Source organism: Paramisgurnus dabryanus, chromosome 7 (assembly GCF_030506205.2).
Source record: "Paramisgurnus dabryanus chromosome 7, PD_genome_1.1, whole genome shotgun sequence".
Taxonomy (NCBI): Eukaryota; Metazoa; Chordata; class Actinopteri; order Cypriniformes; family Cobitidae; genus Paramisgurnus; species Paramisgurnus dabryanus.
Window position 1 is genome coordinate 32,337,920 of NC_133343.1, and position 13,778 is coordinate 32,351,697.

General features: G+C 39.2%; 4 protein-coding genes across 4 annotated transcripts in view; all 4 read right to left on the reverse strand.

Annotated features, from left to right (window-relative positions):
• LOC141282386 (uncharacterized) overlaps positions 1-13,778 on the reverse strand; it is a 219,013-nt gene that overhangs the window by 150,281 nt on the left and 54,954 nt on the right. The gene's annotated exons all lie outside the window — the stretch shown is intronic.
• On the reverse strand, positions 1,952-2,884 carry LOC135769859 (odorant receptor 131-2-like). The gene has a single exon (XM_065279388.2). It carries the CDS (start codon positions 2,882-2,884, stop codon positions 1,952-1,954), a length of 933 nt encoding a protein of 310 aa, XP_065135460.2.
• Positions 6,613-7,560, reverse strand: LOC135769860 (odorant receptor 131-2-like). The gene has a single exon (XM_065279389.2). It carries the CDS (start codon positions 7,558-7,560, stop codon positions 6,613-6,615), a length of 948 nt encoding a protein of 315 aa, XP_065135461.2.
• LOC135769861 (odorant receptor 131-2-like) lies at positions 12,598-13,533 on the reverse strand. Its single transcript, XM_065279390.2, has one exon. It carries the CDS (start codon positions 13,531-13,533, stop codon positions 12,598-12,600), a length of 936 nt encoding a protein of 311 aa, XP_065135462.2.

Genomic DNA, 13,778 nt, shown 5'->3' on the forward strand with positions numbered 1-13,778 from the left:
TAGTAAATATAACTAACTAGACTGTGGACCAGTGCTTTGCATGGGACTGCATTTGGAGAGTAAAATTTGAAATGAAATGCTGTTTCATGAGTTTTTAACTAAAAAGAAAGATTTTTGCGTGTTTAATGTCCATTTATACCATGGTCTGTTTAAATACCTGATTCTGATTGGCTGGAAGGTGACCGTTTAATGCACAGGTAGTTCCAGTCAGTTTGATTACAGTTAGAAATTAATCCGCTACTATAAACATTGGTAACCATAGTAACACAGTTACACTTGCAAACTGAGTAAGAATTACATGAAAACGTTTATTTAGGTAGACTAAATGGATGATTTTTGCATATCATTTAATTTGTGGTGAATATGGCAATTTTGAGAAATGGGCCCAGGCACAAGACGAAGTGCGTCTCTGTCTCTCTCTCTCTCTCTGGTCTTTCTCTTTCAGTTCTCTGTCTCTCTCTTTAAAAACCTCCCCTCACAATTTCTAACTGTTTGATTTTTGTTTTCATATAATGTAATGCATTTTAATAAATGTAATGTGGCCTTATATAGTAGGCAAATCGTCGCTAGAGACGCCGGTTTTATTTTATTAAGACACTCTACATAAATTGACATGATTAGTTCAAATAAAGATTGCCTTGCCACTGTCAGTGTTGCCTGTCATTCATAAATAATTTTAATAAATCCATTAAAGAATCATTAAGTTAGCTATATGCTTAAGCAACGAGGGGATAGACTTTAAAGAAGAGACGCACACAGCCACTGGTAACTCGCACACGCATCTCTCTCTCTCTCTCTCTCTCTCTCTCAATTTTAATTTTCAATTTAAAGAACTTTTATTTGCATGATTGTGTCACTTACAATATTGCCAAAGCATTATACATAAAACAAGAAACTTACAAAAACACAATAGTAACAAATATTAAGGTGCAATTAGGCTAAGGTGCTGGGTGATGGATGAAGTACTACTGCAAATAAAATAAAATAGAATCAGAGGATATTTACAATATAAAGTAGACTTTGAAATATAAACATTTGAAGTATACAAATGTACATTTACGGAGGCACAAGAGAGGTAAAATAAAAGTATACTATACAAGATCAGGGCTGTGGATTATTTCTGATGGTGTGTAACTGATAGATGAATTTAGCAACAGCTGATGGGTGTCTGTCTTCCCCCAGTAACATTTTCACTTGATCTGAATCTGAAGAGTTATGAAACTCTGGTATGAGCTTTGAGATTTTGTCAAAGTGTTTTTCTCTTAAGTTCTTTATATTCACCACAGTAAAGGAGAAAGTGAGTCTCTGTCTTTATCTGTGTCACAGTCACAGTGGACACAGATTCGCTCTTCTTTTGGGAGCCATGTTTGTCTACTGTATGTCGGCCTTTGTCTATGTCCTAGAGAGGATTCGTCTCTGCTTTACATCTCTAACAGTGAGAGAGATATTCTGACAGACTGTATTTTCTTTTTAGTGCCCGATAACATTCTAGTTTACTTTGGTTTTTACTTTCATTATCCCAATGATCCAAATATAAAGTTTGACTTTCTTTAATGATTTGGTTTATTGTGGTTTGTTTGCGTTCATTAGTGCTGGTCTGAAGTTTTAGAGCCAGTTGACAGATGGGACAATTGGTCCCCACAACGTGATAATTACCAGGCACACACACACACACACATGCGCGCACACACACACAATAATAATAGCCAGTTGTGCATAAATGTTTTGAAACACTTAAAACTTTAATTTAAGCATTTGCATATCTAGAGCTTTAATGTGTGGGCATAAAGCTACAAACACATGATTTTACAATCTCTTTTTAGATTTTTAAACTGTTAATCTCCCAAGAATGTATGTATACCACAGTAACACAAATCTAAAAACATTTCTAATGCAAAATGCAAACATTTTAGCCAAATATACACTACTTATATGTAGTTATAAATTTTGTTCACTGTTTGGTTGATTTAACCTTAACAATAAGTCTTTTGCATGTGAAAAGTCGTTTTATCTGCTGATAAAACTGTTTATCCCGTACACCATAAATCAGAGGGCTGAGCAATCGTGGTAATAAGTTTGTTACAATAAAATTTAAAAATACAAGTTTTGTTGGATAAACAGGTAGCAATAAAATATAAATCCTGTCTATAACAGGAGTAATGTAAGATAACATACAGAGCATCAGCTGTAGTCCATGCAACAGGATGGTGCTTTGGGCCTTTTTAGCTGAGGATTTATCAGTATCGGCTCTTCTGGCCGTAACCAAAACTTTACAGTATGTAAACACAAGAATCAGCCACACAGCAGATGTATAAAGTCCATTCATAGCTTTGCTCTGTTCTTCATGGTAGGGTGTGCTATACAGTCTTGGCGCACTACAGAAAACAGTTGCATAAATAGGTAAAGGGCGAAGAATTAAAAACAAAATCATGTCAGACAATCCGTGTAAAACTCCAACGCCCCATATGAGAGAGATGAGGATGTAGGTCCGGCGTACGGTGCAGATCTGAGGATGATGCAGCGGTTTACAGATGGCAATGTAACGCTCAATGGCCATACCAGCCAAAGTCAATGGAGTATTCTTATGAGTTGTGGAGGCGATCGTTAACAGTATAATACAAATTGTCAGAGGGACATTAGTCGCTGCAGTAGCCATCACAGTAAGAATTACAGATAAAAAAACCATGAGCATATCATTGATAACCAGATGAATATATAATATGTATCTCGGGTCATTGTAGAAAAATGAACTTTTGAAAAATGTAAACACAAATACTCCGTTGATAGAGTTAATAATGATCCCAAGAAAAACAATAGTGCAATTAGTCGCAAGGTACTCTGTAAAACTGTATATTGGAATGCTCTGAAGCGCTGTAGAGTTCATTGTCCTTTAGCATTAGTGTAAACTTAAATGACAATATGTTGCAGGTGACACTTTAGTTCTTCCGTTGCCTCCACAAGATTTTTAGCAAATATCAAGCAATGAGATGAGATGATGTTCTCCGTTTCATCCCAAGGGGTTTCACCTGTGAAGAAGCAAAAAGCATTAATCAGGATATCTGATGGTGTTTAGTAGTATGAATGTAAATACAAAATAGATTGCTTACCTTTTACTTTGTTTTGTGCATTGTTCATTTGCTCAGTAAAGAAAAGTCTCACATTTATATAGACATTTGAAATTGTCTTGGGGGTGTTGAGGCTGGGGGTGGATGCTTATTGTGCATTCATATGTTTGTAAGACAGGGGAATAGAAGAGCTAATGAGGTTTTCTTTGTTGTTTATTATCATTTAAAAAAGGCCTTGAATAAAGCTTGTCTATGATATACATTTTTTCTTGTTCTGAATTATAATACTTTTCCAGCCAGCACCAGCATGTAAACTGGAAGTTAAAGCCAGTGGTAATTATTTATTATATTTTATAAGTAATACTTAAAAGTATTATAAGCAGGGGCATCATGCACCAATAATTTTAAAAGGGGCACATTGTGCACAGCTCACAGAACTTGTGCATAAACAGACATTAAAATAATTATTATAGAGCGTTTACAGCCTTTTCCTTGGCACTTCCAATTAAATTTCTACTAATCTTCTGAGCCCTCCTGCATTCATCTGAAAAAAAGCAAATTAAAAGTGGTTTTATGTTAAATAAATATATCAATTAATTTAATCGAGTAATGACATGCAGAAGTTACATCTTAAATAGCATTTATGTTTAATTATGTTCTGTTTAATGACTTTGTTTAATTGTGACATTAATGCATAAGCACAACAACTAAAGTAATGTAATTTTAAATGCATAAACAGAGGCGCACCTTGTCAACAGGCAAGGCAGGCAACTGCTTGGAGCCCCGAGCCACTAGAGGGCCCCCGAGTTTGTTTCTCGGATGGCCAGCTAGATGAACATAGATACTCAACATGACTGCGTATCAAAATTCCGATTGGATGGAATGTTGATTGACATTGGCTTAGCCCAGTCAAAATCCAACCCAGGTGGATAACTTGCCAGTTTCGAAAATGAACGTAGCGAATGGGTGACGTTGTATCGTTCAGTCGTGCTGTCGCAGTTGATCCGTACGGATCACGACCCACGCTTTGGCTTGCATGTGATTGCCAGATTAATACGCAAATTTAAATAGGAAAAGTTTATAATTTGCACGTGTTTCAAAGGCTTGCAAATGCTAACACTCAAGTGATTTAAAACAATTTAACCGCAAAAAGGCGCTAAAGTGAGCAGCCCTCTGTACCCACATGTGGTTTAATGTGTCCGGTCCAGCTCCAGTCAGGCACGTGCCCAAGTGTAAATCTCAAGTTTAAATTTTAGCAGTTAACTAGTGCAATCCTTTACAAAGACAATCGCGGCAAAAACGGATCTATATGCAATGTAGTTACCAATTAACGCTTGTAAAAGCGACGAAGCAGTCACAATGACGCGTACACGCACATATTCATGTACGCGCGCGTCTTTGCGTTCATTCGCGCACAACCGCATTCAAAAGACACCACGCGAGTGAGTTAGCTTATGAAAACATGACGAGACTAAAGGAAGTTTCTAAATAACAATGCAAATCTTATTTTGACTCGTTCATTATTGGCTTATGTGATGGACATCAGAAATGTTTTGTGCAAAGCAGGGAAATGGAAGAAGAAAGGAGAGATGATGAGTTTAAGGGAGGTAAAACAAACTACATCCTCACCCTGTCAGGTCTCAAACATTATCAAACAAATCTCTGGAAAACCTCTTGTCAAGTCTATAGAATTGCATTGTTCCTGAGAAAATCAACAGATGTATGTCTTATACTGTTCTGTATTTTCAGATATGAAATTAATATTTTACTAATATTTAACTCTAGGACACTAACTTACATAACAGTTAGCAGTAACTATGACTTTATGAGATTATTTAGTATAGCAGTCATAAAATGACTGGTTTCTTAAAACATTCTTGTAAAAATAAGTTATTAATCATTGCTATCATTGTATAATGTAGAAAATATTTCTCTGCTGTCATTATTTCCAAACATGTTATGCCTTTTATGCATCCAAACATGTTAAAAATGTTAGGTATGATGAAGATTACACCTGTATATAAGTATCTTTCGCAATAACTGTTGCACTGTATAATAGTGGGTTAAGCAAAGGACATTGTATAGAAGTTTTGCACACTTCTTGCACACAGGGAATTTTCTGCTTGGGGCCCCCATAGACCCTAGAATCGCCTCTGTGCATAAAGTATGCAAACAATGAAAATTACTTGTAGCAATGGTTACGCAATTGGCTTTAATGTTCAATGCTGCAAAAGCAATAATGCAGTAATCTACACTTTTTATTAAAACTTTAAAATGTGTTTATATAAAATTATTAGAGCAGTGCATTTTCATTAATTTTGATCTCTGGCGTTGTATCTAGAAATTAATCTATACATCTATAATATAACATCAATACTGTCATATTTTAACCTTTTTTTACACATCAAGGGTTAACTGCACATTACCGTACTCGGGATTGGAAGTGTAGTGAGGGTTTCTGATGACGTTTTAATTCTTCAGATAACAAAATGCATCATGCATGTCTGCAACTGCGCTGTTGTGACTTCGCTGTTGCGTCTGCGCTGTTGCGTCTGCAGCGCCTGCCACCTGAATGATGCAACATATAACATGATCAAAACTCCATCAAAACATGAACATTTCTGAACTGTGACAAAGACGCAGCACAACACTGATAATATGATGCATATTAAACAGATAAAAAGACAAGTAGCATATGATGGGCGCTTCTTTGATTTGAAGGTTACATGCAAAATCCATTTGGCTTGAAAAACGAATATGACATCTCAGATTATTAGTATTATTTTGTTATGTTTCTATTCACCAAGCGCCTTACATTACTTTAAAATATATAGTAAATATACATTTTAATAAAAATTTGCAAACAGACAATATATGGCACAAAGGTTTTATTTTCAACATCAATCTTAACAGCATCAACATAATTTTTGCTGCTGTGTTGTCAATGTAAAGTTGCAGTGATGTATTTCTTCCTTTAGGGGTCTCTAAACACACAAATAATATAAGTAAAGAGCTCTGCCCTTCAGATTAACTGGGCCGTTTTAAAGCACACTTTCAAAGGGATTTTGACATTTTAAGAAACAGTTACTAATATGTGCCAATCACAGATGGTAGGCTAAAATTATTATGTGCAAGGTGCTTAATGCCACAAGTACACAATATGTAACATTTCCCCTTCTAAACAAGACTATCATTTCTCCAAGCATGAGATCAAGAAATAATTAAAATATCTACAGTACCGGTTCATAGAAAATAATAATAATAATATAGATTATATGCAGTCTTATAAAAACGTACAAAAAAGATACCAAAGTTACCAAAATAGTCAGCATATAATTTATGATTGCACTAAAATTACATACTCATATACCACATGTTGTAAGCAAGAGTTAATGTTACAGTACAGACACAAATTGTACATTCAAACCTTTTATAAATGTATAAACGTAATATAACTAAAGCAACATTTCTTATATAATGAAGCACTAAAGCAAAAAAAAGGCCAACAGAAATGTAACCATATGTATTTATCCAATGTACATACAGTTTATTTTTTGTGATTATCTATAGTTGTTTTAACTTTTACAATAAGTAATCGACATTTGAAAAGTCCCTTCATGTGTTTATAAAAATGTTTATCCCGAATGCCGTAAATCAGAGGACTAAGCAGTCGTGGCATCATGTTTGTTAGAAGATAATGAAAAAACACCATTTTTTTCTGTTCATAAGGTGAAAGAGGGGCATAAATCCTATCTATAAGAGGAGTGATGTAAGATAACATACATAGCATCAGTTGTAGTCCATGTAACAGGATGGTGCTTTGGGCCTTTTTAGCTAAGGATTTATCAGTATTGGCTCTTCTGGCTGTAACCACAACTCTACAGTATGTCAACACAAGAATCAGCCAAACAGCAGATGTATAAAGTCCAAGCAGAAATTTGCTCATTATTTCATGATAAGGTGAGCTATAAAGAATCACTATACTACAGAGTGTACCTTTAGAAAGGACAGATAGAGGAAAAACTATTAAAAACAGAAAAAAGTCAGCTAGAGCTGGTATAACTCCAACGCCCCATATGAGAGAGATGAGGATGTAGGTCCGGCGTACGGTGCAGATCTGAGGATGATGCAGCGGTTTACAGATGGCAATGTAACGCTCAATGGCCATACCAGCCAAAGTCAATGGAGTATTTTTATGAGCTGTGGAGGCGATTATTAACAATATAAAACAGAATGGCATAGGTACGTTTGACCACGCATATGCCATCACAAAAATAATTACAGTTAGGAAAACCATGAGCATATCATTCATAACCAGATGAATATATAATATGTATCTTGGGTCATTGTAAAAAATTGAACTCCTGAAAAATGTAAACACTAATAATCCATTAATGGAATTTATTGTGATCCCAAAAACAATGACAATAAAATTTCGAACAAAATACTCTGCGTATCTGTCTTGCGTTGTGTTTTCAAGGATGGTGGAGTTCATTGTCCTGTGCGCTTGGTTGAAATTCAAGGAAAGGCGAGAAATGTTGTCAGATGTTGTCAGTTCTTTTTCGTCCTTAATGCTTTTTTTCTTCTGAAAAGGAAATAAAAATTATTGAAAAAATACAAAACGGCAACTTATGCATACAAATACAAACTGATAGACTTGTTTAAGAAAAGACCACAGCCTCTTCGATTTGCTTTGTTGATTTGAGACCAGAAGTAAAACAAGCAGTTTATAGGAGATGTGAGAGGCAGGGGAGGTGTGTGGCTGAAAATTTCATAATTGTTTCATCATCAAATCCTAATGTTGTTTGTTCTTTGTCCATACTACACTCTTAAAACAAGTGTTTTAAAATAACACCTCTTGTGTCTAGTTAAGGACAACACATGAAAGGGAAGAACGGGGACAATGACAATAATACAATTATTAAAAGTGCTTCATTAAACTGTTTATTCTCAATCCAGATAGCATTCAAGATCAGTAAATAACAACATTAGTGTCATTTTTTCATTTTACAAAATATACCACATCCCACTTTAAAACAATCACCCATAGAACCATCAACTGTATGTGATTCCTTTTAAATCTTACTAAGACTATTGTGATGAGCATACTCCCTTAATCCCCCACTGGTTTTGGTCACTCTTAAATAAATCCACCCTCCGTGGCACTTTTTCTGAGCTATCCTTGTTGTGTGATTCTTCACCCCATTACACTGGTGGAGATTGCGGGCAAATGAACTCCTTCACATAATAGGGAGCGAGTGCCGCCGTTTCCTCAGAGGGTGGTCCAGGAGTGACATGCGCTGGAGGGCACCAAGCGACACATAGTCAGGCCAACAGCTCCTTCACTGCGAGATGAGCCTATGCCAACGGAGGCCTCTGCACCTCCTGCACGAACCTGGCTGACAGGCTGCATTGTACACAGCAATCTGCCAGTTGGAGCTCCAGAAACTGAGGTCAAAATCAACGGGAAGCCGTATCGGGCCCTCCTGGATTCCAGCAGAGTGGTAAGCCTGGTCCAGTCAAACTATCTCTACGTGCAGAGTCTAAAGCCTTCCTTCCAATAACATGTGTCCACAAGGACACACGACAAGCACAAGCTCGCACATTGACCATTTCGGCCAGCCCTGGCACCTGGCCAGTGGAAGTAGGACTGATGAAGGATCTTCCGGTTCCTGTGCTGCTCGGGAGAGACTGGCCCGGGTTTGACTGCCTGCTTGCCGGCGCGGCACCATCTGCCATCCCTAGAGGGTGCCGCCAAAGACGGAGGCTGACTTGGGGACCTCGCCGTTGTCTCACCCTTCTGTCCTCGGACAGCAGGAGAGATGTTGAGTCACCCTCTCAAAATCCTAACCCTTTTTATGATGGGTTCCAACAAGTAACAGGAGGGGGCTCATTCACCAAGGAACAACGTGGGGATGAAAGGCTGAAGCATTGTTGGACCCAGGTCCGTGTCATCGAGGGCCAGGTAGCCCAGCCTGGTCCCCCTCCTCACCCACAGTTCATTGTCCAGAATGGCCTGCTCTATTGGATCGCTCAGTGAATGGGGAGGATAAATTGTTGGTAGTTGTTCCGCATACAAAGACAGAGACCATATTAGAACTGGCACATTCACACCCTATGGCAGGACACCTGGGGGCTGTTAACACAACTTAATGGATCCACAGACGCTTCCATTGGCCGGACCTGGAGGCTGAAGTAAAGCAGTTCTGCCAAGCCTGCCTCTACTTGTCAGGTGACATCGCCAAGGAAGCCTCCCCCCAGTCCGCTGATTCCGTATTGGGATGCACCTTGTGGGGCCGCTCCCTAAGGCTGCCAGGGGATGCAATCGCTCATGAGCTCTTCCCGCTGTCCAGCTGAGCCGGCATCCCAATGGAGATTCTGACCGATCAAGGTACCCCCTTTATGTCCTGGCTAATGGCTGACCTTTGTAGGCTGCTGCGGGTAAAACAGTTGAGGCCCTCGCCACCTCTAATCTTGTGGTTGTAGACGTCAAACACCACCTCTCCACTGCCCAGAAGGGTGAGCTGCAGCACCTGATAGGTCAGCTCTCTGATGTGTTCTCTTCTCTTCCTGGGCAGACCACTGTCCTGCAGCACGACATCCGCACACCTCCAGGAGTCATTGTCAGGCAGTGGCCCTATGATGTCCCTGAGGCTCATTGCAGGCTAATGAGGAGGAAGTACAACAAATGCTTCACGCAGCCCCTGGTCCAGGCCGGTCATGATGGTCCCAAGACCTGATGGCACCCTCCGCTTCTGCAATGACTTCCGTCGCCTCAATGAGGTTTCTGAATTCGACAGATACCCCATGTCTCGGGTTGATGAGTTGCTGGACCAGTGGGGAAGGGCCAGGTACATCTTAACCTTGGATCTCACCAATGGATACTGGTAGGTAATGCTCTCTGAAAATGCAAAGCCTAAAACTGCTTTTTCTACCCCTAGTGGCCACTGGCAGTACCGGACTCTTCCCTTTGGCCTTCACGGGTATCAGCCACGTTCCAGCGAATGATGAACATTTTACTACAACCCCACCAGGCCTACACCGCCGTCTACCTTTATGACATCGTGATCCACTCCAAGGCATGGGAGGACCATTAGAACCGTCTGTGGAGGGTGCTGTAGAAGCCCCGGAGAGCTGGACTCACCACTAACCTACAAAAATGTCACCTTGTGCTCTTCGAGGCAAAGTACCTGGGCTTCCAAATCGGTAGGGGTCTCATCTGACCACAAGACAGAAAGTTGGAGGTGATCTGCTCAGCCCCGAGGCCTGAAACCAAGACCCAGGTACGAGCCTTCTTAGGGTTGGCGGGGTATTATCGCTGCTTCATCCCTAGCTTCTCCTCCTTAGCCACCCCTCTGACAGACCTGACCAGGAAGGGGCAGCGGAAGAAGGTTCACTGGACACCAGAAAAAGAGGAAGCATTCCAGAACGTAAAGACAGCCCTCACTTCGGAACCGGTACTCCGAGCGCCAGAGTTGCTACAGACGGATGCATCTGATACGGGACTGGGAGCCATCCTGTCACAAATTTAGGAAGGTGAGGAGCATCTGGTCTTACATATTAGCAGGAAGCTGACCTCAGCTGAGAGAAACTGTGCTGCGGTGGAGGAGACGCTGGCCGTCTAGTGGGCAATCCTGGAGCTGCGGTATTACCTTCTTGGTCGGAAGTTCACACTGGTCACAGATCACGTTGCCCTTCAGTGGATGGCCCAAGCCAAGAACACCAATGCCAGGGTGACTCAATGGTTCCTCGCACTCCTGGACTTCCACTCGACCTCATCAAGCTGGAGCCAAGAACGCAAACGCTGACAGTCTTTCTTAGATTTAGGCAGCTTTTGCAGGTCTGTCAGGGGTCACTCCACTCCCACCCCTTTTTTCTCCCCTACTGTCTCAGATCATACACAGGACCAGGACAATGCTTTAGGGGGGGGGGGGGGGGGGTGACGAGCAAAGGAGTCATCAGCATCGCTCTGGAAACAGACGAGGAACACCTGCATGTCCTTGTCACAGACTGTTTGACCCCAGATGCGGTCCATCAAGCAACAGCTACATAAGTTGCATGGGCCTAGTCAGAGGGTGAGACACTTCTCCCCTCTCTCTCTATCTTTCTCTAGAAAGCACCGGAGCACCCACCTTAATCACTCACTCGTTTTGGTCACTTGTAAATAAATCCACCCTCCGGGGCACTTTGCTTGAGCTATCCTTGTCGTGTGATTCTTCACCTTGTTACACTATACAATAGTGATAATTATGGCATTAGTTAATGCACAATGAACTAACATAATCAATTACATTGGCATTAACAAAGATCAATATATTTTGAAAAATGATATTGGTCTTTGGTTACTGTAGTTCATGCTAGCTAATGCATTTACTAATTTTAACAAATACAACCTTATTGTAACCTTAATAGCCACACACACAACCGCTTACAATGACATCAGTATACAGAATACTACAGTTTTATTTAATATACTGTAATGAAAGGGACACCAAAGCTTACTGTCAGACTGTAACAGCAGTTAATATTTTTCATGATAGGTTTATTTTTCAAAGTAAGTTTATGCAGGTGTACACATTAAAGGGAGACATGACAATTATTACCAGAAGATATTTTAGATTGTAAAGTTTTAAAAAGTCATATCTTTTTTTACAAAATCTTATCATCAATTGCCCTTTAGTAGGTCTTTATTAACCCACTAAAGCCCTGCGGATTACTTCTGTGAAGGATGGATTAACTTTTTCTGGCTTTCAAAATCCTTTCAAACTAAAGAGTTTATTTTATGACCTAAAATGTACCAAAGACTTCATACCTGAAAGGTACCAAATATATATACATATGTTTGCTACAATTTAAAGGTTACTGCCCCAGTTTGACCACTTTTTCTGAGAGTGCCGTGCAGGAAAAAAATTTTTTACACAAAAATGCTAATTCCATCATTTTCTGACTCTCATGTTGTTACAAACCTGTATAAATTTCTTTATTTCAGTGAATCCAAAGGAAGATATTTTGAGGAATGTTTGTAACCAAACTGATCATGCGGCCCCTTCACTTCCATAGTAGGATAAAGCATTACAATGGAAGTAAATGGGGCTCATGAAAAGATTGGTTAAAAACTTTCTCAAAATATCTTCCTTCATGTTCATCAGGACAACGAAATTAATAGAGGTTTGTAACAACATTAGATTGAGTAAATGATGACATAATTTGTGAACTATCCTTTTAACACACAGTAACATTTATGACAATATACCCCAATGGTGGAGCATATTGTCACACAATTACAGAGATCAGCGATTATAAAAAGCATTGATAATTAGTTTCTATGAAGTGTCATCATTTGAAAAAACATATCTTTGTATCCACCATAAGGAACCACTGCAATTGAAAACAATCATATATGACCTCACAGTTACTGATGCAGTTCTTATCAACCAGCAGTGTTTATAAAGCTTCAAAAATGTATAAGCCTAATATAAATAAAGCAACATTTCTTATATAATGAGCACCAATACAGTTTATCCTTTTGTTATTATGTTTTAGTTGCTTCAACTTTTACAATAAACAATCGAATTGTGAAATGTCCCTTTATGTGTTTATAAAAATGTTTATCTCGAATGCCATAAATCAGAGGACTGAGCAGTCGTGGCATAATATTTGTTAGAATATAATCTAAAAAGATCATTTTTTTCTGCTCATAAGGTAAAAGCGGGGCATAAATCCTATCTATAAGAGGAGTGATGTAAGATAACATACAGAGCAACAGCTGTGCTCCATGTAACAGGATGGTGCTCTGGGCCTTTTTAGCTGAGGATTTATCAGTTTTGGCTCTTCTGGCCGTAACCACAACTCTACAGTATGTCAACACAAGAATCAGCCACACAGCAGATGTATAAAGTCCATGCAAAAATTTGCTCATCATATAATGGTACGGTGAGCTATAGAGATTCACAATACTACAGAGTGTACCTTCAGAGAAAACAGATAGAGGAAAAACAATCAAAAACAGAAAAAAGTCAGCAAGTGCTGGAAAAACTCCAACGCCCCATATGAGAGAGATGAGGATGTAGGTCCGGCGTACAGTGCAGATCTGAGGATGATGCAGCGGTTTACAGATGGCAATGTAACGCTCAATGGCCATTCCAGCCAAAGTCAATGGAGTAATTTTGTGAGTTTTGGAGGCGATTATTAACAATATAAAACAGAATGGCAGAGGGACATTAGACCACGAATAAGCCATAACAAAAAGAATTACAGTTATAATAACCATGAGCATATCATTCATAACCAGATGAATATATAATATGTATCTTGGGTCATTGTAGAAAATTGAACTCCTGAAAAATGTAAACACAAATACTCCATTGATAGAGTTAATAATAATCCCAAGAACAACGACAATAAAATTTCGAACAAAATACTCTGCGTATATGTCTTGAACTGTATTTTGAAGCATGGTGGAGTTCATCGTCCTGTGCTTAGTTGAAATTCAGTGAAAGGCGAGAAATCCGTAAGAAAATGTCAAGCAGACAGATAGTTGTAAGTTCTCTTGTTGGTCCTTAATGAGGCAACTTATGCATACAAATACAAAATGATAGACTTGCTTAAGAAGAGACCACAGCCTCTTTGATTTGCTTGATTTGAGACCAGACGTTAAACAAGCAGTTTATATGAGATGAGAGAGGCAGGGGAGGTGTCTGACTGAAATTTTCA